A 26,188-nucleotide genomic window follows, 5' to 3' on the forward strand; every position below is an offset into this window, starting at 1 on the left:
CCTACTTCAAAAAACCTGTGTGAAAATGTAACCAAGAAGAAAGGATTTTTTCTTTTTTTAAATCAAATAATATCTTAGTAGATGAGCAGTGATTCAACATAACTAAAACAAATATTAATTGAAAAGAACCCTAGAACACAGAGAGGAAGTATGTTGCTTCGTGGTGAACAGCACTCACTGGAGCAGTACTGCAGATGATGGACTATCCAACAATTCTTTTCTGGAATCAGTTCCACTGATCTGCAACACCCCTCAGCGTCCTGTCTGGGATCTGAGCTGCCTTTCTTCCCATCATTGTTTGTTTTAAATGCACAATGCTACTCTCCTGCAGTTTTATGATGCAAAAGTGGCAGCCATAGGGAGATACTGTTTATTTGACCATCCTTTATTATAATATTTCAGCATCTATCAGCAAGCTCCACTGCCTAGTTAGTCAACAAAATCTCTCTCTTGAAAAAGCAGCTATGACCCTCATGACTGAACACATATCTGTAAAACTTGTAGCCAGAAAAGAGCCAGTACTGGTAGAATTGTTAGAATTATTTAAATTTCATTTGCCCAGTTAATGCTGCCATTCACCTTTTCTCAACCCCAAGCATGACTTTGTTAGGTTGGCCAGTCCCACTGTAGACAGCTTTCAAATGTAATCTGGTGCAAGCCAGTTTGTCATGTACCAAATTCTGTGTGGGCTTGCCAGGCTGTTGGAGTGGCTCCCACCACTGTCATTCTGAAAAGGCATGGAAACGTGTGTCTGCACAAATGCAGGAGCCTGCATTCTTGCGGTGTAAATCAGTCTGTTCTCTGACATGGTGCTTATTGCAGAGCTCTCAGTGCAAGCCAGTAATCAGCCAAAATTAGAACCTGAGGATTCTCTGACTTGCAGGGGACAAGTTGTGTCTAAATCTCTGTAGTTCTACTGAAGCATTATTCATACTTTGTCAGATTCAGAGATACATTTTGGACATATCATTCACAGGCAGTTTTGTCAGAGCAATGGGAGATGTTGAAATTTTCCTATCTGTACAGATTTATCTAGTCTGGTCACTGTTTTCATCCTATATATTGCAGGAAATTTTATTAGTGCTCAGAATAGTGAAAATTTGATGAAAGCCTTCTCTACTTCCATAAGATGTGTAATAGTCAGGATGCACTTGTGAAACTTCTGTCTCCTAAATGTGACTCATGTCTGTCATCCAGAGGATCTAACATGGGTTTTAAACAAATATGTCCACTTTGAAAGATCTTATTGCCAAGTCATTTTCTATAAAGGCAATGTTACTTTGTAAGGGTCAGGTTTCCCCTATTCTCCTCCCCAGAAAGGATCTTCTTTCCTGCGTATCTGACCTCTCTGAGATAAGATTTCCTTTTGTCAGCATTTAATGTCATCTGAGCATTATCAGCCTTGGAATTTCATGTTGGTGGCTGTTGTCTGATGGTTATAGAATGGTCATTTCTCCAGAAGGTGGCAATCAGAAAGGATGAAAAACATGGGAAAGCCATTCAGAGTGATGGGAACCAAACCCTCAGCAGAGCAGAGGCTTAAAGGCTGTGATGGGTTAGGAAACCATTAAGTACCTGCTTCAGCTTCGGGATGTGTGCGCGAGCAGATTCATCTCCAGAAATCTGAAACAAGGAGGTTTAACCACAGAATTACTTTTTCCTTTCCATTTGCTCCAAGATTCAAGAAATTATTTGAAACTGTGGTACAGAAGGCTGTGTAAGAGTTGACTCCATTAACTTTTTCTTCCTTATTCTTAACTACTTACTGCTAAGAATTTTATTTTACAAAAGTGAGCCTGTAAATTCATATTTAAGATAGTGCTATATGCTTTTGGCTGTCTTCAAGAGAGTGAGTACCAAATGCACTCGACTGATCCCAAGTATTTGTACTCATTTGCAATAGTGTGTTACAAACTCAGTCCTGGGATGGATATCAGTGCATCAGTATCTGCAGATTTTTGCTGCCAGATGTGTTTCCTGTACCTCACTATACACTTATTGATATATGGAACCATCAATCTGATGATGATCTGAATATTTCCAGAAGGTTTTACAGCATTTCTGCTTTCCAAGATGGTCGATAGCTTAAGTCTGGCCCTCACAGGCATGGCAGAGGAGCTCGTGAGAAGATTTTGGCTGAATTTCTGATGATGTTCATGAGGTAGAGGAGCAGCAGCTGCTGTACTAGTAACAGAAAGAGAGAAAGACTAATTCCAGGGCAAGGCAGCTTTCAAAGGCAAGTGAGCATCATGTGACTGAATGTGTATAATTTAAAAGAAAAAGAAAAAAGCTAGAACTTCAGCACAGCCTGTCTCTCCAGTGTATGAGAAGTGAAGCAAATGAATACGGCCTTGAATACACTTTTTAATTTTTCAACACTGTATTTTGCCAACTTTAGTTCACTCTGTTGACTGTTCAGTCAGACCGTTTTTAAATTAAAAAGGAATACATGGTTGAATTATTTATTAAACAAAAGGTGCTTCCGTGCATGCAGACTACCTGGGTTTTGAATTTCTTTTGCTGTTGGAATTTGAAGAAAGTGCATTGCTAATAAGTTAAGAGATAGAACACTATCCTTCTTCTAAAATAAGTCTCTCTGTCTCTGAGGCAGACAGTGAGATAACTTGTGTCTGTCCAGCCAGAGAAGAGTGCCTGATCTTTGTTCAAATTTCTAATTTTGAACTTAGTGTGAAGCTGTTTCTCCAGCTTGCTGGGCTCCATAGAGACAGAATTTATGGTAAGGAAATGTGTTTGCAAGTCAAGCCAGTCTGGATAGCTCCTAATTTTATAGGTACTTCTGATGGGTTAAAATATGTATTTACTGGTGGATTAATGTGGCGAAGCTGTAAGTAAGCAGCTTGCAAAAACTTTGTACGTTACTGCCATCAGCCTGTATGTCCCTGGAGGTTACCAGTTCACCTTGGGGTGATAAGGACCTTGTATAGTGACTTTGCTTTGCTCACTCTCCATTCCTGCCTCTGTGCTGGTGTTCCAGATAGGTGCACAGCCAGGGTTTCTTTATTGTGGCCTCCGAGTGCCTGATCTTTTCTTGCCCACTTCCCCAGGAGTAAACTATCACCAGCTTTTGGACTAGACCTTCTGAGCTTCAAATTCCTTTGGCTGATGGCTGAAAGGAAAACATTCAGGCTGGGAAACTAGGAAGGGTCTTCCATCAGTCATGGGTGGGACTGTGGTCTCCACAGCTTGCTGAAATATGAGAGGGCTGTTTTACCTGGTATTGGGAAAGGAATTAATGTGCTGAATCTGAGGAAACATCTGTCCAAGAGGTTGGTATTTCTTATCACTGGTGTGGGACTTGATAACCACCTAGGATCCTAGTGAGATGCACTGCAAAAGGCTGGTCATGGCTGCAAAGAGGCTTTAGAGAAAGGTTGATGAGACCAGCCAGGACTCTGAAGAGCTCCCGGTGACCCCAGTGTGTGGAGGGTGGTTGTGAGCCTGCAGCTTTTCTGTGGAAGGAAAGCAGTGAGCAGTAGCGAGTGGCTGGGCACACCCTGGCTTTGATAGCTACAGATGGAGACCTAAAAGATTGCAGGGCCACAGTCCAACACCAGCACATGTAAAATAAGGCTCAGGATTTAGATAACTCTGTTCCAGCATACTGACGTGCATGGCCACAGTCCAACTCCAACACATGCAAAATTAGTTTCAGGATCATTCCAGCATACTGAAGCCTATGCCTAAACCAGTTATTGCCACAAGCTCAGCTAAATCAGAGGACAGCATTCAATTTTTTTTTTTTTTTTTTGACAAGAGTAGTTCAGATGAAAAAAAAATTATATTTTCATAGTAGAAGAGGAAAACTGAGTTGTTGATAGATCAGCTCCATAGGCAGCATTTCAGAATTTTTATAGCCAAATGCAAAACCAGCACACCCACAAATATCATTTTATGGTACCCATGTACATTAAGGCTATTTTACAAAACATGGATATGAGTTGACCTAGTAATACTTTTTGAGATACATTAGTATAAAAAAATTAATGAATTCTTTCAGATAATATCATGTTCTCAGTATTCTCACAGTACACTGTTAAAACAATGAGGGAAAAACCTATACCAAAGAGTTAAAGGATCCCTTCTCAAGATTTAATGTAATGAATTTAATCAATATTTTTCCATTACAGCAAAACTAATGTAATTAACATATTTTATTTATAGAAAAAGGGTGCTAGTAAAGTAGATTCAGCAGTTTAGAGTTGCTTGTAAGTATTTATTCAAATACAGCTTTTTTTTTTTTTTTTTTTTTTTTTTTGTGAAATGGATAAAGAAGTTGGAAATTATCCTCAAGTGGCTTGCACCAAAGAAGTTAAATGGGAGAAAAATTATTTACAAAAGTATTTATATTAGCTCAAAGTGGTCATTTAGTTTGAAAGGAGCACTGGAAAGTTAAAAGTAAGAAAATACAGATACTGGAGAAGCCTCTCATATCGTAGTCCAAATGTTGTAACACACACCATGACATTATTCACTCTTTAGAGACTCTGTCAGCACCTCTCTAATCAGAAATCTGTACATGGAATGAGAGTCTTTAATTCTTCTCATTTTGTTGAGGGGGGGAATTAGTAATTTAGCTACCTGTATAGTCCTTTTTACGTGCCTGATTCTTTTGTTGTTGTTTTTGTTTTTTTTTTTCTTGCCAGTGTCTACAGAAAGACATTCCTGCGACATTTTAAATAATTCATGCTTTTCTTTAGTAGAATGAATTTTTATAAAATCTGATGACCTGCTACTGGCACTTCTGTGCTGATTTTCCCACTCTGTGATAAGATAATAATAATGAAAAAGGGTTTTCTTAAACAATAGTATGCAAGAACTTACCCAATGATACCTGATGCCCTGAGAGCTACTTGTAATGAAGGCAGGTCTGTGGTTCTCACTTGAAAAAAAAATTTGTTTTTTTGGATTTTTTTTAACCCAGAAACTGAGGGTGAAACTTGGCTAGTGTAATTAATAAATATTTCTCTGAAAGTACTCAGATTTTAAAAAATATCAATGGATTTAGAAAACTACAAGGAGGTGGGTGGTAATTTGTACTTCTTAGAGTGTGACAAAATGCATTTTTGGGAACATGAGAAGAACTTAGAGAAAAGAAATTCAACAGAGTTCTCTTCCACCCAGATTACTCATTTATCCCATGGTTTACTGATACCATCTTGGATTTTCTTCAAAGTGTAGCCTGCACACTGTACCAAATAGTCCTGTTTGTCCCACAAGTGTTTTAGGAACAAGATAGAGGTCATGGTGAAGTACCCCTCACCCCTCTGGTTTGTAGGGTTATAGAGCTCCCAAGGTGGAAGAAACAGGGCAGGTATGGAAGCAAGGAGAAGGCAACATATTCATTCACAGAAGTCCAGTTAATGGTTATTTTAGTTGATTAGCTAGCAACTTCATTTTCTCCCTCATGAAATTGCCTCCACAGATCCTTACTTCTGGAGCTTAATCAGCAGTAGCAATCCATCCCAGGAGTGGGAGATCAGGAGTACTTAATTAAAGAGGGACTGTAAGGCAACTCTCCCAAATTGGATATCTGATCTAGCCTTGGCATCAGGAGGGCAATGCTAGGTAAAAGTGTTTATCAAGCTCCATGTAGCCACTCTGCAAATCTCAGAGATGGGAATATGATGCAGACAGCTTGTAGAAGCTGCTATAACCTGAATAGTATGGGTTTTAGGGCCATCTGGTACCTGAACACCTGCCTACAAATAACGCATACAAATCCAAAAGATGGTCCAGTTGGATAGCCTCTGTGCTTAGATTCCCCACTGGAATTTTGTCCAAAAGCAGTATACAATCTGTATCAAGTTTGAAAAGACTTTGTTCTCCCTGGTCAGTAATCAAGCGCCCATTTCAAATTTAGGTGACAGGATCAAAGCTAACCCAGGTAAGTCAAGGGTTTGGGTAAGAAAACTGCTGAAAATCACAGACTACTGTTCACACTAACTTTTGGTAAAACTCCAGAATATTCCGAGCTTGTTTGGATTTCCTGCCACAAGATGGGATAATCTGGGTGGTTTATGGGTCATCAAAAAATAGCTTTGGTCAGTACCACTTCTTGTTGCACCAAGTTTCATTAACTTTCACAGACAGATTTGAAGTCCTGGCTCAAATGTAAGAGGTGAAGTTACACTGAACTCAGTAGGGCTGGAGAGGTATAGTGAGATTAAAATCTGAACCTTTTTCTCATTCTGAGCTAAGAATATCTGTGGTGGTTTGCAGGATAATAATATTTAACTGTAATCTTCTTGAGGCATGAATGGCATTCCATTGATTTGATACAACTGAACTTGGTACTGCTGATTAATAAAACAATAAATACAGAAAATGAACTATTTTGTGTTTTATTAACAATTTGCATTTCTTATAGTATTTCATTTTCAATAAGTATAAAATCATACCCTCGAATGGTAAGATGTAATTGCTGATCATGTATCTCTTTGTTCCAGACACTTTTATAAAAGTGTATGTATTATGTATGATGTGACCTTCAAATGCCATGAATGCGTTGTGCAATAAACTGTCAATATTTGTGGCTATAAGGTACTAGATGACTTTTACAATAATTGGAACAGCTTTATTAAAAGCTTGGATCACTCAGCTGGTTAAAGAGAAAGACACAGGCCAGTGTTCATCTGGGAGTTTCCTTCTGCCAACTGTTAAATGAAAGATATTGTAAGGTGCTTAAGATGTCTTCTTTCTTAAAATAAAACCCAAAACAAAAGAGTTAAAGAGATCTCACACAAAAAATATTCTCTCAAAAAATATTTTTACTTCATCGTGCTCAATTTTTGGTCAAAACTGTGCTCTGTCAGCTAATGGCAAGTAAACAGCCTTGTGTTTTAAGTGCTAAATCTGAGTTTCTATGTCTTTCAGTCACATGGTTCTTCAAAGAAAGGAAACAGCTAAAATGATGTACTCAGAAACTGTGTTTGATCTCTGATTATCTTAAAAGGTTTTAAAATTTTAGAAAAAATTGAGAAGTAAGACTGCTAAGAACTGCAGAAAAAAACCCCTCTGTAGGGAATTTGATTGGAATGAAAAGAAGAGGATAAGAAACATTTTGTGATTAACAAAATCTTAATTTTGTTTAAGTGTTCCATCAGTGTCTCTCTGTGCTATATATACAGATTTTGTACGTCTGTCCAAGTACCACAATGAAAAGCATTAAGCTCTAACCAGCACTGCATACATACAGTATTGCCATGGAAGTGTTTTGAACCCATGGGGTGTGAAAATCACCAATCTTCAAGTGTGTGGTGTTCCAGGAGTGGGCTTGAGGTGTGTGTGCATCACCAGTTACTAAGAAATTGCTTACAATATTTTGGCTCCCTTCCTGTTGAGCTTGAAATAGCACCCAGCTACTCCCCTGCAGCCCAAAGTGCTGGCTGTGGCTGCCACTTGCTCACCTCTGCAAGCTGCAAGTCTTGCCCCATACAAATGGTTCTGGGCCTTTTACTTCAGTTTAATCTGTGTTTTAAGTTTAACTCTGCCAGTGACTAATTGTTGACAGAGGCAGGGCAGTCTGTGCATGTTGTTTGTCTGTGTGGTTCAGAGGGTTAAGAGGGAATTCTCATCTCAGACGTGGTATCTTTTTATTTACCATTGGAACCTTTGTATAATATTTATTTCTAATAATACAAACAATGTGAATGCTGCTTTCTCACTAGTAGGCCTCCTTTCCAATTCTCTTCTAAAATAGCTCTGTGTTTAAACAAATTCTCTGCCAATCCATAGAAACAGTTTAAGATTCCCTTATATGGTCATTATAAAACCTAAATCCTTGATGAAACAATAGAGACAGCAAGTTGTTCCTGACCTAAGGCATTAGTAACTCTTTCTGGAGGCCTAAAATATAACTGTATTATTTAGTAATATTAGAAACCTTCGTTTTAAACCATGAACTTCACTAGCAAAAAAGTGTAGTGACATCCACTAATAGGGTTCTAATTTCAAATTATGAGCACAGGGCCAGATTCTGTTCTCATGTACATGGGATGATGCTAATTGAAGCTACTACTTTCAGATAGGTAGAAACATATGATTAATTATATCCCTAATTATATTCCTATTTTCCACTGTTTTCAGTATTATCAAGGTTTTCTCTTAGGAATAGGCAAGAAAGGTAAAGCATGTTTTCCCAGAAAGTTGGCATATTCTGTGTTGCTTCCCAGGCAATGAGGTGGTTGAGTTCAGGCATACTTACGAGAAGCTCACAGCAGTGACAGGATTAACACACTGAATATCTTCTAACTCCTTTCTTGACATTGGATTTCCTGCCACAAGATAGGCTAATCTGGATGGTTAATGGGTCATCAAAAAATAGCTTTGGTCAGTACCACTTCTTGTTGCACCAAGTTTCATTAACTTTCACAGACAGATTTGAAGAACTACAAATATTCTGAATTTCAGAATTATATGAAAACCTGGGATTATGTGCAGTTTTAAAGGCTTCTGGCCACATTTTCAAATGGTTCTTTAATAGTGTTGAAAATTGTGCAAGACCAAACACGTACTTGTAAGACTGATTACCTATTTTGTGAGTTGATTACCTTTTCCATGTGATTGCCTGTTTTTGGCTAATTTGGCAAACCTTATGTCGACAAACTCCAGCTGACTTCACTGATGATTTAGGCTTCATGAGGGCTTCAATTTAGCTCATTTGAACATGAAAGCACGTCTTTGTGGATCCCTGCACCTTCACATACACGCAGCAAATAAAGGCTCTGGTGAAATTTGTGGCACATATATGTAGATGTTCCTTTCAGAATTTGATTGCTATCGTGATTGAAATCAGTGCTGCTGCCTAACCAAGTGAAAACAGTTTTCTTTATACAAAGCAATCCACCCTTTTCTAATCATGTTTATGGGCTCATTCCAGACAGGTGGACCAGTCATACAGAATATATGTGGAAATGTCTAAGAATTTGTTTCCTTTTGCTCTTCGTAAGACTGCCTACATAGATTCTGCTTTGAGTACAGAGACTCACTATCCATCTAAGTTTGTCTTCTCTTTTCTGGCAACATCCACTCAAGTTGGCATTTCTCCTCTGTGGCATCTGTATCTGTGTGCTGAGGGCACTGCTGGCTGTGGTCTGGCTCACGTCTGGCTAGACCATTTCTGATAACTAGCAGTAAGATATTGATTGTAAAAAAGCATTCACTGGTGTCTTTCTCACTTTCTTTTAACCTTCTACTGTGAAAGTGCTCCTGGCTCTAGAACTGTTTGTTGGGATTATGTGTCTCTGTGGAATCTTTCTTTCTGCCTGTGGCAGTGATGTGGAACCAGCCTGATCCCCCTGCTAGATGAGGAGTGGTGGCTTTTAGGCCCTTCTCTCCTGAGAGCAGGGTATCTGTCTGAAGAAGGGCACTCCCTCAAATACTGATCTTATGGACTGGTTAATTTTTATGTCAGTCTGCGTGCCAAATCAATTTGCTCACATTTTGGCCGAATTGGCTCTTTGGTTATGCAGTTAATCACCACCTTCTGATACAGATGTTGAAGTGAACTTTCTTTCCTTGCATTTACCCCACAAGAACATGGGCACAGTCACATTAAGTGCAGTTGAGGCATGGTGTACAAGAGATGTCCCTGTCATACCTCCCCAGAAGCTGCTTTGTGGCTGAATTGCTCTGTCCTGTGTCATGGAGTGCTCTCTGCCTGCCCAGCAGGTACAGCACAGGGAGCAGCTGGGGACTCTCAGCTGTTCCTTGTCCCTAGACTGGCACAAAAACCAGTTTCATATTTAGAACTGAATGTTGCTTTTCACATTTCTGTCCGGGACTTTTGCTGTGAACAAACACTTACAAAGTGAAATGAAAGCTCAGCGAGAGTAAGTTCAGAGGCAAGGCTGGGAAGTCTCACATCTAGTGTGTACATCTATATCATACTTCAGTCTCTTATTTCCTGCACTTTAATCAGGAAAGGTTGGGATGGGCAGGAAGATATTCAGGATGCCGACCTGCCTATAATGGAAATGGATAGTAAAAAAAGCAGTGTAATCCCACGTGCATCAAATGCACATCATATAGACCACATAAATCAGGGAACCACAATGGCTGTATGATAAGTAACTGTTCTCTTTCCTTCCTGATCTTTTATCCTCAGAATTGAGAAGCCCCCAAAACCATAGCTAAAATCCTGAGTAAATAATAAATTAATTTGTGGAGGTCAATCCTATTTCTGCAATTCTGTAAAACTACTTTTTGCTATGTTTTTGCACAATTTAACTTAAATTGTGCTTCCTGCTTGTGAAGGCACTTTCAATAACAGGAGAAGGGGGAGATCAGAGGTATAGAATACGTGATTATTGGTAAAGCTGAGGATTTTTCATTCCCCACATATTCTGGTGTTGGCATAGTCTGTATTCTTCAGTTTTCTTCTTTTTTCTTGTCAGTCTCTTCTTTTTTCATCCTTAGTTTCCACAGATCACTTCTGAGAGACTCAATATGAGAAAACCTCAGTAGCAGACTCAGTGAGACTTAAACACATTTTAAAGTTAAGCACATTTTAAACTTAAGTGCTTTGACAAAGAGGTACAATGTGGCAAAATGGGGCCCTGGTAAGAAGCTGGGTTAGCATTTGATGGGGAGAGTCGGCAGCCTTGAACATATCTTTTCATTGTTGGGAATAAAAGAACTTAGATGTAAAGCTGCTCATTCAGGTAGCGATGGCCTCCAGCGCTTCGGTGGGCTTTGTAGGCAGAGGAATTCAAAAGAAAACCCCTCAGCCCAGCTTTAAAGTCTTAGGAATGCTTTCACTGTGGGAAGAAAAATTCTTCAAGGTAAGGCCCCTGTTGGAGTAAAGCCTTTGGAGCTATCTACTGTATGTCTACTTAAATCTAAAAGAGAACTCTTCAGACCACCCACATCTTTCTTTGCTTCATTGTTGTTTTCAGTTTGCTTTTTCAGAGGGATTAGTGCTAGAGTAAACTCCATCGTCTTGCTCCCTTGAAAAAATTCAATTTTGTGTAAAGTGAAAATTAGACTCTTAAATCTGCAAAGAGAGCTGTTCATCTTACAAATTTATTCTTTTTTATTGGGCCACACATATTCTAGATAGAAAGATAAAAGGCAAATGGATAACAGGCCATCATTTGGAGTGACATATAGCAAAACATAGCTAGTAGACTTATTCTGTAATTTCTTCCTGAGTGGCTTGTTAACTTTATCTATATATTTATCTATAATGCTCATATAGTATTTATTGAAAATCAAAATAAAATCTTGCAGTTTATCATCATGCATTCTGAGTTTTGCACTTCATGAAAATCTTTTTGCACTCAGGAATTTTTTTTTTTTTTCCAAAGAAGCTTAAGCCATAATTATATACAACTTTTGAGGAATGAAAACAGAGAAAATCTGAACTGTTTAGGGATATTGGAATTATAGGCTAGCACCTACATATGTTTTCCTAGAGTCACAAAGACAAAATAGACTCCTATACCATGCAACTTTATGTACTTGAAGATAATTCAAAATGACATTTACTAGCTTTCTAACTTAAATATTATGCTTTAACTCTGCAGTCTAAGAACAGTCAGAAAATGTGAAACAAGAATGTGATGTGAAAACTATCAAATTTACATTTTGAAAAGTAGTAATACCTTGATTACATACATGACAGAGATAACTATATATATGTATATATATATTTATGTATTTAATAGCTCTATCATCTCCTTCTTTCAGCTTTAAGCAAAATTGTTTAGAGGAACCATTTTATAATACAATCTGAAATGCCTGTTAGTGTTACCTTTTCCAGAAATGTGGTATTTGGGTCTCTGCTACTGTGAGAATAAATTTTATTAGAGCCAAATATTTAAGTCTTTCTTATGTCCCATTACTTCCTTTTAAAAGGCAGTGCTGTGTAAACTGCACTATGTTTCCTGACAGCTTTAGTTACATATCAAATGGGTAAAGACAGAACATTTTTAGTCAGTAGTTTATGGTTGAAATAATCAAGACTCTGCATGCAGGTTTTAACTCTGTGCTCCCCACCTGGATCTAACCCAGATAGCTCAGTTCTGCACAGGGTGTGATGCTGTGTCCATGTGTCCTGCTCCTGACGTGCCAGGAGTGCCAATCTGGGTCACAGCTTCAACATTTGCCATGGTTTTTGGTGACATCATGCATTGGTGCTTATAGTGACATTGAATTGATGCTTACAGTTATATTACATGACCCTCTGTGTACAAAATGATGGATGAGCCTTGTGTGGTTTGAATAATGACTTTTTTTTTTAATGCCCTACATTTTTTTTTTACAATTTTTATGTCAGTGTTTGGTAAGTTATTTTATTCCTTGCCTGCTTGGATAAAAGCAGTTCATTGAAGATGGCTGAAATGACTGTTTCTTTATATCAGGAGAGAGAAGAGGTGTCCTGGAGTCTCACCCATTGTGTTGTGATGCAAAGAATAAGTGTAGCTGTGAACTCTGAAGGAGAAAACACAGGAGCTGCGGGTGAGAGGGAGATGGAATTCCCCCTCATCTGAGCAGTTTTTTCATTGTTTTTCACATGATATTAGGCCACTCTCTGGGTTGCCTGTTGTAATTCCAGTGCTGAGATGTTGCAGAGGGAGTTGGTTAGCTTTGCATGTGGACATTCTCACTGCTGTTGGACCTCCCTTCACTGCAATTCTCTTGTTTTAGGAGGTTTTATTATACTGGTGCAAACTTTTTCCCTCTAAAAGCCTACAGGTTTTCACAATACTTATAAATTAAATAGATTCAACAAAACAACAATCTCAAACTTTTGGGGAAAAAATTAATAGGAACTAAGCAAAAGAAGAAATCAAACCAGCTGCTGACACAGCTGTTTCTTTTCTTGTATAATTCAGTATATAAAGGTGCCATATGCTGCTTAAAATCATGATGGGAAAGATGAAATAATTTAAGACAATAACAAGAAAATACATGAATTGTCAGCATTCTGTCAGATTTAAAGAATGAAATAGACAGGTGTAGTATTGACATGTTTAACTTTGTGTTGTGTTAGCAGTTTTAGTGAGAACAACTTCTGACATGTGCTGAAGTGATGTGAGAACATTTCTGTGTTGCAGACATTGGAGAAGAAGCTGGGAGATCTGTAGGAGTCCAGCAGCCAGCTTTACTGAGAGACAGGAGCCTTGGTTCTGCCATGAAAGACTGCCCATATTGTGGAAAAACTTTCAGAACATCCCACCACTTAAAGGTCCACTTGAGAATACACACAGGTGAGAGGAACAAGTGAGCACTGTCGGCACGAGCCTCGTGTGTGTGGGGGTTAACACAAACTGTGCCTGGGAACCTTAATTCCCACTGTAGATTTGGACTTATTAGTTGGAGAAAGTCTTTTGAGAAAGATGTATGACAGTCTTAAATAAAAGCACAAGGAATGTGTTGTTGGATAAAGACCACTTTAATAGAATCATCTTTTCCCAGTTGAGGTTATTTCTGTCTCCTTCCCTGCTTCATCACTGTTTCCTTCAATTACCCTTGTCCTTCAATAGGCATAAGCCTATTGGTTTCAGACTTAGTTATACTAACTGCTTCAAAGGCCTTCCTTAGCATCTGCTTAGGGATTCTGCATGTTTTTCTCAGTTACTATTTTTGTTCCATTTAGCATGCTCATTTTTAACCTCTCACTGTTCATATGAATGCATCAGCTTCATGGATCTGCTTTTTTTTCTCCCCACCAGAACTCACACGAATTAGTACTTGTAAGTAATAAAATTTATCATGCTTTGCACCATGGCAAAATTTCCCATATTTTATTTTGGTAACAATCACAGCATTTTACCCTACAGAGTTTGCTACTGGGCTGGATGCTCACTTTATTTTTGGTATTTCTCTCACTGGGAGGACTGCTCTCAATACTAGTTATTTCTAGCCACTCCATTCACATTTTAGTATTTAATTTGCTTGAAAGTACACATGTGCATGGCAAGGTCCATGTAGAGACACAGTTTGTGTTTAAGGAGACTTTATCCATAATTAAATTCTGACATAAAATGTTGTAATCCTCAGGTCCTGTTGACATTATTTGAAATTCTGTATATGGTCAATTAGATCCTATTTTCTTCCTGGGGTTAAATGTCATGGTAGGCTTTGGGAGAGTATTTCAAACTTGAGATTTGGGATACTTCTTTTTGGAAACAGACATAATGGGCCCCATAATTTTAATTTTCTTTTTAAACTATTTTAATTGAATTTCAGAATTTTACTGCTACTTTCCTAATAGGAGGGTAAAATAATTGCAAGAAGAAATACATTCCAGTTATACCTCCTGCTTGAAAATCTTCACTTTTAATTTTTATTTCACTGAAGTACCAGATAAGCATTCTTCCCCTCCCTTCCCAAAATCAGCAGTGATGGTTTTCCTATGTGAGTGCATAATACTTAACTTTGGGTTTGTGGATGTGAGGCCTGATTTTGAAAAATAGAAAATTAAAATGATTTAGAGGAAAAAATACTGGTTTTGAAATGGGAAAATTTGTTCACTGCATTTCTGTTCTTTCTTTTTTGCACTGTGGATTACACCACACTGAAATTTAAAATTTGGCACCCTAATGTAGTTTTGTCTGATTGGATTGCAAACTATTTAGGGCAAGAAAATTCTTCTCTGTGTGTTGGACTTTGGTGGGGGGGAGGAGAAGAAACCCAGTGAAAACCCTATTTGTGTGGTCTCCAATGTAGTAAAAGTAAAGAAACTGTAGTTATTTTATTGAAAAATAATCTTATAACTCTGGAGGTTAAAGAGTTTGACATTTCTAGTATTTGAGGTAAAAAAAAAAAAATCTTTAAAGTAACATGAGGTTACCCAGCTCTTCATTTTGTTTTATTACATAGTGAGCACTTTGTTCTTATGTTAAACATGGCAGTGATTATACACTGGGTATTTGTGCCTTAGAACTAATGGAAAGTAAATTAATTACAATGGAAATATTCCATAAAAATTGCATATTAATACTGACTAAAGAAAATTAAAACATGAAAAAAGTAAACTGTATAATATAAAAAAAAAATTTAAAGAAACTATGGAAACAACATTTACAATGTATTTAAAAATGATTATAATTTTAAAATAGGTAAAGACCAATTTCCATTAGGTTGAGAACAAAGTATTTGTAAATAATGACAAGAGTATGCTTAAGTGAAGCAATGTTTTACATATTGGAAATAATCCTAATAAATAATATAAAAATGTAAATTGGCAAATTACTAGAGTTATTAAATAAAAATTAAGTTGCTTTGCAGTAAGTGGAAATGATGCAATAGATATCAGTTATTAAACAAATATTGGCTAGCTCATACTTCTCAGGGACAGTTTCCTGCCTTTTATGTCACACTCTGTCTTTATTATATGCCTGGATCATATAACTGACTGATAAAAAACACTTTACTGTATTTCTCCACTACATTAACTCAATTACTGTTCTTGTTCTCACAGCACCTGTTTGTTAGAGATGAGCTCAAGCAGTTCAGCAGAAGTCGGGTTCCTTCGAACATCTGTGTGTTTGGAGGCACAAGACTGGGTTGGTTTGGTACCCATGCCAAGAGCAGACCCAAAGTCTCATCCAGCCAGGAGGTGCTTCTGTGGCAATTGGCCCAAAAAAGCTGGAGAAGCAGCTTAATCTTGCACCAGAGGAGGAAGCTGTGCTCTGTTTTTGAAGAATTAGACAGTGGCTTGGGTTGCTTCTTTTTTCCTGTTGGATATTTCATGGTTGCAACCTACTCCACACTGAGCCCTGGTTTCTGTGTAGTTTACGATCACATAATAAGCCTGTGATGGTAAAAGAAAAATCAAAAAAATTCAAAGTTTTATTTAGCACACTCAGTTTTGTCCAAACACAACTGTAAAGGATTTTTCTTGTCTAGCTCAGGGATATTCAGGCAGGAAGAGCTTTAAGGGGAAGATAGTAAGATATGATTTCTGATTGTTCCCATGTGGTAAGAAGAAAAGGGCATAATTATCTGAAATCAGTTTCTCCTCTTTCTTGCTCTAAAAACAGTTGATGGGTGAGACAATTCCCTGGTGCAGCCCTGAATGAAGAAAGGAAGGACTTTCAGGCCAAAGTACTTGGGAGCCTTGGGTCTTAGAGAGGATAGACAGAACTCTTTATGAGTTCTTGATGCTGAGCAGTGGCCAGAGATGGGCTGTGCTGCCCTCCCGGCTCACACAAACTCTCGGGGAGGAGGCAGGGGGGGGGCAGAGTGTGTCTGTGCACAGCAGTGCCTGGCAGGCAGATGGGGGGCCTGCCCACTTCGGGAGCCAGTCTCCTTGCTATAAAACACTTAACAGCTTCTCATGCAGCTGAGAAGGCTATAACACAAAAAGCTCAGAGGTGCTGTTTTTGTGAAAAAGAAAACCATCTGAGTATCTCAGACTAATAATGTGCCATATGCAGGTGCTTCTAGAGTTGTCCTTTTGCCCCACTGGAGGCAACAACTTAAGGTCCCTTCATTCAAGGAGTTGAGCATCTCCTTTATGTTCCTGAGCACTTTCAACCCCCCTGAAACACAGTAAGTGGTGTGGGGTTTGCATTGTATGCCTTGACCTTTGGACTATGCAGGAACAGTTAAGTGTAAAATATTAAAATTTCTTATGTCCTGCCCTTGACAGGGGACACATTATGTAGGAGCTGGTTTCAGATTGGCTTTAGCACCTCTCTGCACCTTGCATTAGCCCTCAGAAGCTACTGCAGATATAGACCAGTTTGGGTTTGTGCTGTCATTAGATGCTCAGGTGTATTCCTAATATGACAGACAAAATTAAATCCCTTGAGTAAAGAAAAAAGGATAATGTGCATGAGCAAAGGAAAGATGGTTTGGATTGTGCTAAACAGAAGGAACCTAAGAAAGAGATGAATAGGAAGAAAAAGCTTGGCAGGGCAGTATGCATTGACTGAGAGTCTGTTACGATATGTGTGACACACAACTAGCATATATTAGATGTATTATATGCATTTACAGTGTTACTGCATTTTCCCTTGGAAATGTGACTAGCCAATTTTAAACCATGCTCAGATGAACTGATGAAATACAGTAAAAATGGTGCTGTTTTAAATGAATTCAATTCACATTTCCTTCCTAAAAAAAGACTGCCTGTTGCCATTCTCTGAAGGCGCTTGTAGTGGGATGAGCAATATGAATAATTAAGGAAAATGGGTATGTGTGCTCCAAGAGGAGACAATTTTGGTATTGAACATCCTTTATTCTTACATTTCTAAGATGAACTAAAAGGACTTTTCATTTCTCTAGATTCCTCCAGATTTCCCATCCTTAACATTGTACAGCATGCCTTTTCTCCTGTCTTAATGACATCCCAAACTTTTGTTGAAAATAATTGATTGAATTTAAATTTCCTTAAAAGTTTAAGAGGTAATGTTACAGTATAAATTTCCTACCAAACACTAAGTAGGGAAATATCCATTAGTGAAATTAACTACAGTTTCTAGGTAGCTAACAATGTGCAGTATACAGTAGGGCATGGCTAATGAACACTGCAGTGGGTGATATTTCATTATACAAATTAATGCTCACATTTTAATGGGAAAGTCACATAATGAATCTCAGCTTCAGTGACAGCAATTAGAGACACAGATTGTCCCCTTCTGGACAAGGCACTGTTTAGCAATAAGCAGCTGTGTAAAAAGTCTTCAGGTTTACAACGTATATATATGCTTTGGGGGAATTGTGTACAGTTTATATTAATGTACTGAATCTTCCCTGCAAAGTAACAGCCATATTTATCTCTCTGCATTTTAACTAAGTAAAGACATGTAAAAAGACTAAATAAATATTGCAGATGAGATATAAATAAAGGAAAAGATTCAATTATAAAAGTTTATAAAAATTAAAATATTTTATAGTGATGGTGAGTGCACAAATGAAAAATATTTAATAAAATGAGTAAAACCATCAAAATTCTGTCCTTTTACAGGTAGTTTCATCTTATATAATAGAGAAAAATTACTAGTAAAGGAAAGTAGTAAAGAGAAGAAGTTAACTAGTATTTCTGACAAACAGATTAATTGTGTGGTGAAACATGTGCAGGATCCAAAAATAATCCTACAGAACCTTTGATATTCCATTTGGTTTAAAAAGTGTGAAGTGAATGATTAGAATGATAAAAGAAATTACTGTGTAAGAATAGGCATAATAATGAACTAATTAAACCATACAGCAATTCATTTCTAAAATATCTACTGCACAATGGATAAAATGGGTTATCAATAACTGTTTCAATGGTAAAATAAAAAATGCTGGAAAATGTTTTCAATATTTTCATTAAGCAGTATTCTCTGGAATTATAAGATGTTTGATTTCATTTGCTTTGCATGAAAGCAAACTGTAGCCTGTTAAGAAATGTGTGGGGTCAAATTGCAACTCCCATTGTCCCCAAGGGACTGTCACAGCCCCACTGCAAATGGGGCTCCAAGTGTTTGGGGCTCTTTCACTGGTGCAAAGCTGTGACTGTACTGAGGAGCAGCACCACCAGGAGCAGAAGGGCACAATCCACAGACAACTCATAAAATCTTGTTTAAAAGGGAGAGGGGAGCATTCAGTGGGGAAAGGGAGTGTGGGGTGCAGGACAGATTGTTAAGAAGCTGTGTGTTAAAGATGAAAAATGAATAAAGAAGCTCACAGCACGAAGTTTAAATAAATAGAAGTAAAGAAATTTGATAAGGGAAACTAAAAGCAATAGTAAAAACATGTATGTGTCTATGGGGGTGATGGAAAATGGAGTAAAATTCTGTGGATCTGGCAGGCCAAACAATTGCTATCTTGCTAATACTGGACAAGAATGGATAAGAAATTATTAACCATGGTATAGACACTAAATACTATTCTGCTCTGTTTTCAGAAAGAAGCGTGGTGCTTTTCATGAGCATTTTCCAACGACACAGTTATGCTCCCATTAAGTAATGAGGCTGTTATGCTGTAGCCCACTGCATTTTAATATTTTTTAGAATGAATTAAACTGGATAACTTTAGATAAAATCTTTAAAACCCTGGCAGGAGAGCTCTCCAAATCATTTAAGTTTATTGAAAAAAACGCCCAAAAACCACCTTGGATCATAGAGCAAGAGCCATAGCACTTGTAGTGCTAAAACAGCTCTGGCTATTTTATTTCCCAAAAGAAAGAATATTAAGACCTTGAAATTAGGACTACCCTGAAAAAACTTTGGGGTAAAATTACAGAATAAACTGGTTAACTAATTGAAAATTGGTAGCCTATTTATTTCAATTTTATTTAATGAAAGAAAGTTTTATCAAGTTCCTTCTCATAAAAGTAGCCTGTTCTATGTGAAAATCCCCCCAGCAAAAACCCAAAACCAACAACAAAACAACCACCAAAAAAAAATCCCCCCAAAATCAGTATGCAGAGATGAAATGGCACATAAACTCTCAGTTCCACAGCAGTGCTTTCAGCTCCACCTATTTGGTATTTTGTCATTATTTGGAAGACTATATAAAAATCACTGTTGATAAAATTTACCAATGGCACAAAAATGGTAAGATGCTAAAAATCATGGGGAGGCACTGATTAGTCACTTAGTCAAGTGGGCTCTTTTCAACAATATGAATTTTAAATCAGCAACATGTAAAGGAAAAAATACTAGAGGCGGTGATGAACTGGGCCTGGGACTGTGGTAGAGAAGCAGCAGAATATGAGCTGTTAGTTGATTGCTAAATCTATGGATGTAAACACAGTCTTGGACTGTATAAAATTGCTATCAAGTTGAAATTTCATCAAAGCTTTAGTGGGTTCCCATAATTTAAAAGGACACTGAAAAATTGGGAAGGATGTTCCACTCAAGGATGAGAGAAGGTGAAGAAATGATTGTTTTCCTGTCTGCAAATACCTTCCTCAGGAAATAGACTTTTTAATTTTAAAAAATTCTGATCAATCTAACAGAGAAAAATGTGGCAATGTTCAGTAGTAGGAAGCAAACACTGGACAAATTCAAGCTAGAAATAAGGCACACATTTAGAGCAGTAAAAGTACTTAATCAGTCAAACAGTTTACCTAGGGACATGTTGGAGTCTTATTCACTGCCATTGTTGAAACATAATTTGTTTAAATTATAGCAACTAAGTTTTATTTCAAAACGTATTTACACTCTGATGCTGGAATTATTGTGTGAGGATCTTTGGCTAGTGTTGTAGAACAGATAAGACTAGATGATCATAATTGTCCCTTCTGGCTTTAAAATCTGTAAATCTAGTTATAATCTGGCTGTGGTCTCCTTGCACAGCCCGTAGCAGATGGTTCCCCTGACCAGTAGGGTCAGATTGTGTTCTGAGCAGGACTGGGGATCTCCTGCATAGGTCATACAGCTGGGTGGTTTATAAACCTGCTGTACAAATGGACCTGCTTCTACTGGCCAATATGTCTGTTTCCAGTTATCTACCAAGATTTTGTGCAGATTTTATGAGCAGCATTGAATTTTTATTGCTTTACTTTATCCTGATATAAAATAGTTCCTCTGAGATATCTTGTATCTTGTAAACCAAAACAGTAGGTAGATCAGAACTGTGATTATGCTGCCCAGATAAGGTACTCCCTCTAAGTTTTTTTTTTGTTTTGTTAGTTGTACATGCTGGAATATTCTCTCACCCTCCTCCCTTGTAAAAAAGTTTGCAGGCATGCAAACAGGGCCAGAGAATTAGCAAATTCAGGGTGGCCATTGCCTTTGTGAACAGTGAAAAATGACTCTTGGATATGAAATGCAGAAGATTATTTTGAAAAAGTCATGTTCCCTCACTCCTACATGGCAACGTTAATTTATGTGAACTGATATTAAGTGTTAAATAACTCATCCAGACACTGCTCTTGGCAATAATACCAGGGTAGTCATTACACTAGGATGAATTCTCTGAAACCTTTCCTCAAAGTACGAGACACAAACAGGTTGTCTTCTAAAAAGAATCATAGCATACCTCCCTTGTCCCCTGCAGTGTTCTTTGGACATGTACTACTGCATTTGCTGATAGAATCTGAAAATTAGTGGTCCTTTGGGTTTTACATTGAAACTGGCTTGGTTTGAGGATAGACTGGGATTTTTCCCCCAGCATCTTATAACTCTGTTTTGTCATTTGTACAGGGTCTTACACAGGGTGTAGCTGGTTATTAATTGGAATGGATGAAGTAGCATCTAAATAACTGCACAATTACTAAATTTAGGAAATACTGACAGACTAAATTAAAAAGATTCAAAGATGATTGACTCCATCCTACTCCCTTTTCCCAATGCCTGCCCTTGTAATAGCAGCATTTAAGACTGCTTTGAAATAAACTAACCAGTGCCAGTGTTTGGATCTGGCAGAGAACAGCGAGGTTTTGAACAGCTCCCTTTGAACAATGCTGTTTGGCCAGTCCTGTATTGCAAAGGTGGCACAGTGTGTTGCTTCATGTTGAGTTCCATTTCAGACCTTCAGCTTTAGATCTCATTTCTAGCCATGTGAGGGGTGAGAGCACCACAGAGGCAGCACACCAAGGCTGGGAGAGATCTGAACTTTTTATCACACTGTCTCAGTCAGTGTCTTCTTTCAGTCCAGTGCTCATGGCATTGGTGGTGAGCTGTGTGCAGATCTCCTCTGCTGAAAGGAAGCTCACTCTGTGGAGAGGCCTTAGAGCAGAAAATGGAATGACTTCAAGGCTTAGCAATTCAGAATAAGAGTATGTTGTGCCCAGGGCTTTAGACTGAATGTACTTTTAGAAGTACAAAACATAGCTAGAATTTTCTCCAGTTAACATTTTTAAACTTGTTCCCATTCTTACATGTGCATACTGCTTTAAGCAGTTTCTGCATGTTTTTAGCAACATCAGTACAGACTATATTACAATTTTCTCCTTCTCCCTGCAATAGTTCTCCAGCAGTTGATGTAGTGCCTGCAATGCTGGGACACACTTTTAGATGGTGCCACTTGATGTGCAATGCAAACACACTGAACTATCCTTAGAATGAAAGGAAGTGCTCAATATAATTGTGTTAAAGATTTCCGTGAAGGCATAGGGGATGCTGAGGAAGAGCTTTTCAATTAAGAGGAGTGAAAATTCAAAAGTGAGAACATTTAACCCTGTGGAGTCTGGTACTTTTCACCAGTCTCATTATGTCTTAGGCAACACCTGAAGTACTTAAGTTGTGTGAGAAGTCACTAGTGACTGCTGACAGTAACTGGTGGGACAAACATCAGAACTGGAAGCAGCTCCAAAAATACTACAGTGATGCTGTAAACCCAGCATCGCTGTCTGGCCCTGTTCTGACTGGCATCACAGCTGTCAGAGTTTGCACACTCCCAAATAGCCCTGCAGAAATGCAAACAAATAGACAGCCAGTGTCTTCTGTCCTCTTTTCCCTCTCTCAAAGGCCTGTGATGGGTGTGTACGTGCTCAGGTGCCCACCTGGGACCAGGGAGGCCCAGACAGGCGCATTCTGTCTCAGGTTTGTGGCTCAGTAGGAACTGTTTGTTTTTGCACAGCTCCCACTAAACACAGCCCCTGCTCCTCGCCGGTGAAGCCCAGAGCTTAATTAGGTGATTGGGAAAGACTCAGAAATTTCATTGAAATGTTTAAATCTGATTTTTTCTGTTAAGCTGTGTGGACTAAGGCCTAAAGCATGAATTACATGAATTACTACCTCACCCTCTGCAGAGAACCTCTTGTTTGAGGTTCTGCGCTTTTCTCCTCTAAAAAGGTCAATTGACGTGGTTTGATATCAAGCTCTCATGTCTCACCGTTTAGCTTTAGGATTACATTATGGATTTAGAATTTCCACTGCTGGTAAGGTGCTCCAGCCCTGGCTGGACTGCAGCACGGATCCAGCCCCTGTTCATGTCAGGGAGCTCTCGTGCAGCCCTCCATGGCCATGGGAGTGTTCTGGGCTCGCCTCTCATCAGTAAATTCCTGCCATTATTGAGAGGAGCAGCTTCCCAAGTATTTACCAGCCTTTCAATTGAGCCTCTAGCTTAAATAACAGAAGTTTGAAAGCTTTTCAATTTTGTTTTTAGCAGATTTTGAGGTTATTTGAAAGCGAATAACTTTCCAGCTGGTTTGGTGATCTACATAATATTATACAGCATTTTTACTGTGGAGGAAGTTTTCAAAACAAATGTTTCCATTATACCATTTGGAGAGGCTTGCCTTTGTCTTTTGTATCACTTAGGGAAAAAAAGCTACCTAGAAAAAACAGTTTCTTCTTGCAGAGCTCCCTCACAGAAACAATTGCCAGTATTGACAGCTTGCAGGTCTTTCAGATTTCTGTCTCTTTTAGAGAGGATTTCCGTACTTTTTCTTTTAAAAGCACTCTGTATTGCTAACAATGCTCTGCAGAAATTTAGAGATACCTTTGCTTAGATGTACATTCTTTTCAGATACATCTTTATGACTATATGTGAATATTTATTATATGTGTAAAATCTTCTGCCTCTTTGAAAGTATAGGAAGAACAATAAAAGTTTAGTGTGGGCTTCAAATATTTACTTAATTTACAGAAATCATCTTATATCTTTTAAAACTCTATTCAAGCCAAACCTAGAAAAGTGCTTATGGTAGGTAAATTACACATTTTACTGCTTGAGCCTTAGAAATGTCATTAGTACAAAATTAAAGGACTGCAAAAACCAGTAGATAATACTAATTTCAAATACAGAAACTAAATATATTTTGTACTTTTTATTACTCAATTTCTTTTTTACAGACTACTTTTTATTTTAACTATATGTTCTTATATGCTGCAATCATTATGTAGTGTAATGATATTAATATTTTATAGAATCTGTATTTATAGTTCTTTATTTAGAAACAATGCAGTAGGTCTGCAGATCTTTGAATCCTTCTGGAATGGTGCCCTCCAAATAATGATAAATTACTTGTGCAGTATGCCATTTGCTAATTATATCCATGATTTACTGCAGAGCAAGACTTAAATCATTCATTTCAGTCTTGCGTAACAGTGCCATAAAATTTTTAGGTTTAAAAATGGTTTCCATGTGTATAATTTAAACAAATTTTAGAGCAATTGTATACACAAAATATTGCAACCATCCATTTGTTACATTCTTTGTCTCCCTTTTTTTAAAACTTGTACTTTTAATGATTACTGTGGTTGAAATTGTTATGCTTCATTTTCATAATTATAGCTTTTAATTCTACAACAGTTTTCTACATGTTAGATTAAGAAAAGGATGGCTAATTGTGTGTAGATACCATGTCGTTCCTGAATACCCCCCATTCTAGAAATCCATTTTAGAAATACTCCGTTTAAGAATTAGTCTTCGATTAAAGGTGTTTCTTTTTAAGAAATGAATTATTAGTACCAAGATCTTCTTGTTTGTAAGCAGCTAATGCTGATTTTTTAATTTCTCCACTCATCCGTAGCCCAAAGTACAGTTAACTCTCTTTATATTTTCCTCTTTGTCCACACCTGTAGGTGAGAAGCCTTACAAGTGTCCACATTGTGACTATGCTGGCACTCAGTCTGCATCCCTCAAATACCACCTGGAACGACACCATCGGGAGCGACAGAACGGAGCAGGACCACTCTCTGGGCAGAGTGCAAGTCAGGAACACAAGGATGAGACACCCAGTAAAAGTTCTGTGTTTATCAGACCAGACATACTGAGAGGAGCCTTCAAGGGACTTCCTGGTATCGACTTCCGAAGTGGCATGGTCTCACAGCAGTGGACGTCAGGAATGCTGTCTTCTGGAGATCAGCAAGGACAAGCAGTTGGCATGTCATCTGAAGGATCTTCAGAAAATCTGAAGGGTTCAGACATATCTTCCAAAGGAACGCACTTCTCTGAACTCGGCCGTGCTTACCAGAGCATGGTCGGGAATGGTGTGAACTTTCAAGGGTCTTTGCAAGCTTTCATGGACAGCTTTGTCCTAAGTTCTTTGAAGAAAGAAAAAGAAATGAAGGATAAAGCTCTCTCAGATCCACTTTCAGCAAAAGCTCTGGGCTCAGACAGTGGTGAGGAGAAGATAAATAGCAAGTCCTCACAGCGGAAAACAGAGAAGTCACAATACGAACCTCTGGACTTGTCGGTAAGGCCCGATGCAGCCTCCCTGCCAGGTTCCTCTGTCACTGTACAAGACAACATTGCTTGGCATGGCTGCTTATTTTGTTCCTTTACAACTTCATCCATGGAGCTAATGGCTCTGCACCTCCAAGCCAATCACTTGGGCAAGGCTAAACGTAAAGACAACATCATAGGCAACAGCAAAGAGCAGTCTAGGGAGGTTTCAGCCTCGGTGAACAAAGTGAGCTTGCTCCCCTCTTCTGTGCAGTCCAGCAAGGAGGCAGGAGTTTCAAACATGCTGAGCCAGCTGGACACAGCTTCTGAGAAAATGACCCAAGGACAAAATAAAGAGACCCTGGGAGAGCAAAAGAGTGCTGCCTGGCCCAGCCACATGGAATCCACTTTTTGTAATTTTACAACAGACTTCTATAAGCAGTTCGGTGTTTATCCTGGCGTTATTGGCACGGGAACACAAAATTCTTGCACCAGTAATGAATCTGAAATAAAAACACAATCTGAAGATGACCCAAATATTCTGCTCTCTGACTCTGTAAATAAAAGTGCTATTGATGACCTTTCTGACATAGCTTCATCTGAGGATATGGAATCTTCTAAGGAAGAAAACATTGAAGATGAGGACATTGACACAGAACCAGATATTATGAATAAGCAGTTGTCTGCCCTAAATAAAGAAAGCAGTGAAGGAGGTGACAATATACAAAGTGCAGTCACCTCACAACCCACACAAGGGCTCGTATCACCACTGCCACAAGCTTCAGAAAAGCAGTGGCACGGTCAGAATCTTCTCTCCTCACACGAAACTGCACAAGAAGTGATGAAACCCGAACAAGTTCAGGGTCCGCAGGTCCTGGAGAAGCAGATGAACATGTTGTCAGTCCTAAGAGCTTACAGCTCTGATGGCTTAGCAGCCTTTAATGGACTTGCAAGTAGCACAGCAACTAGTGGATGTATCAAGAGACCTGACTTGTGTGGTAAGTTTTAGACCTTCTTTTAGACCATTTCAGAAAACACTTGTGCAGAATCATGAAGCTGCTCTTTAAATATACTTAGTCATGTTTGTTAGTAATACATTTTTTTAAATGTTAAACCCTGTGGGCCAAATTCTTGTCCTATATGTGGTCTACTCCATTGAAATCAGCAG

General features: G+C 38.3%; 1 protein-coding gene across 1 annotated transcript in view; it reads left to right on the top strand.

The window, feature by feature from the left end:
- Positions 1-26,188, top strand: part of ZNF536 (zinc finger protein 536) — a 189,452-nt gene that overhangs the window by 47,958 nt on the left and 115,306 nt on the right. The window contains exons 3-4 of the mRNA XM_041459010.1: positions 13,080-13,232; positions 24,438-26,018. Coding sequence (XP_041314944.1) covers positions 13,080-13,232; positions 24,438-26,018 — 1,734 coding nt within the window. The remainder of the gene's footprint in view (positions 1-13,079; positions 13,233-24,437; positions 26,019-26,188) is intronic.

This window comes from Pyrgilauda ruficollis, unplaced genomic scaffold (assembly GCF_017590135.1).
Source record: "Pyrgilauda ruficollis isolate IOZ18807 unplaced genomic scaffold, ASM1759013v1 scaffold13, whole genome shotgun sequence".
NCBI lineage: Eukaryota > Metazoa > Chordata > Aves > Passeriformes > Passeridae > Pyrgilauda > Pyrgilauda ruficollis.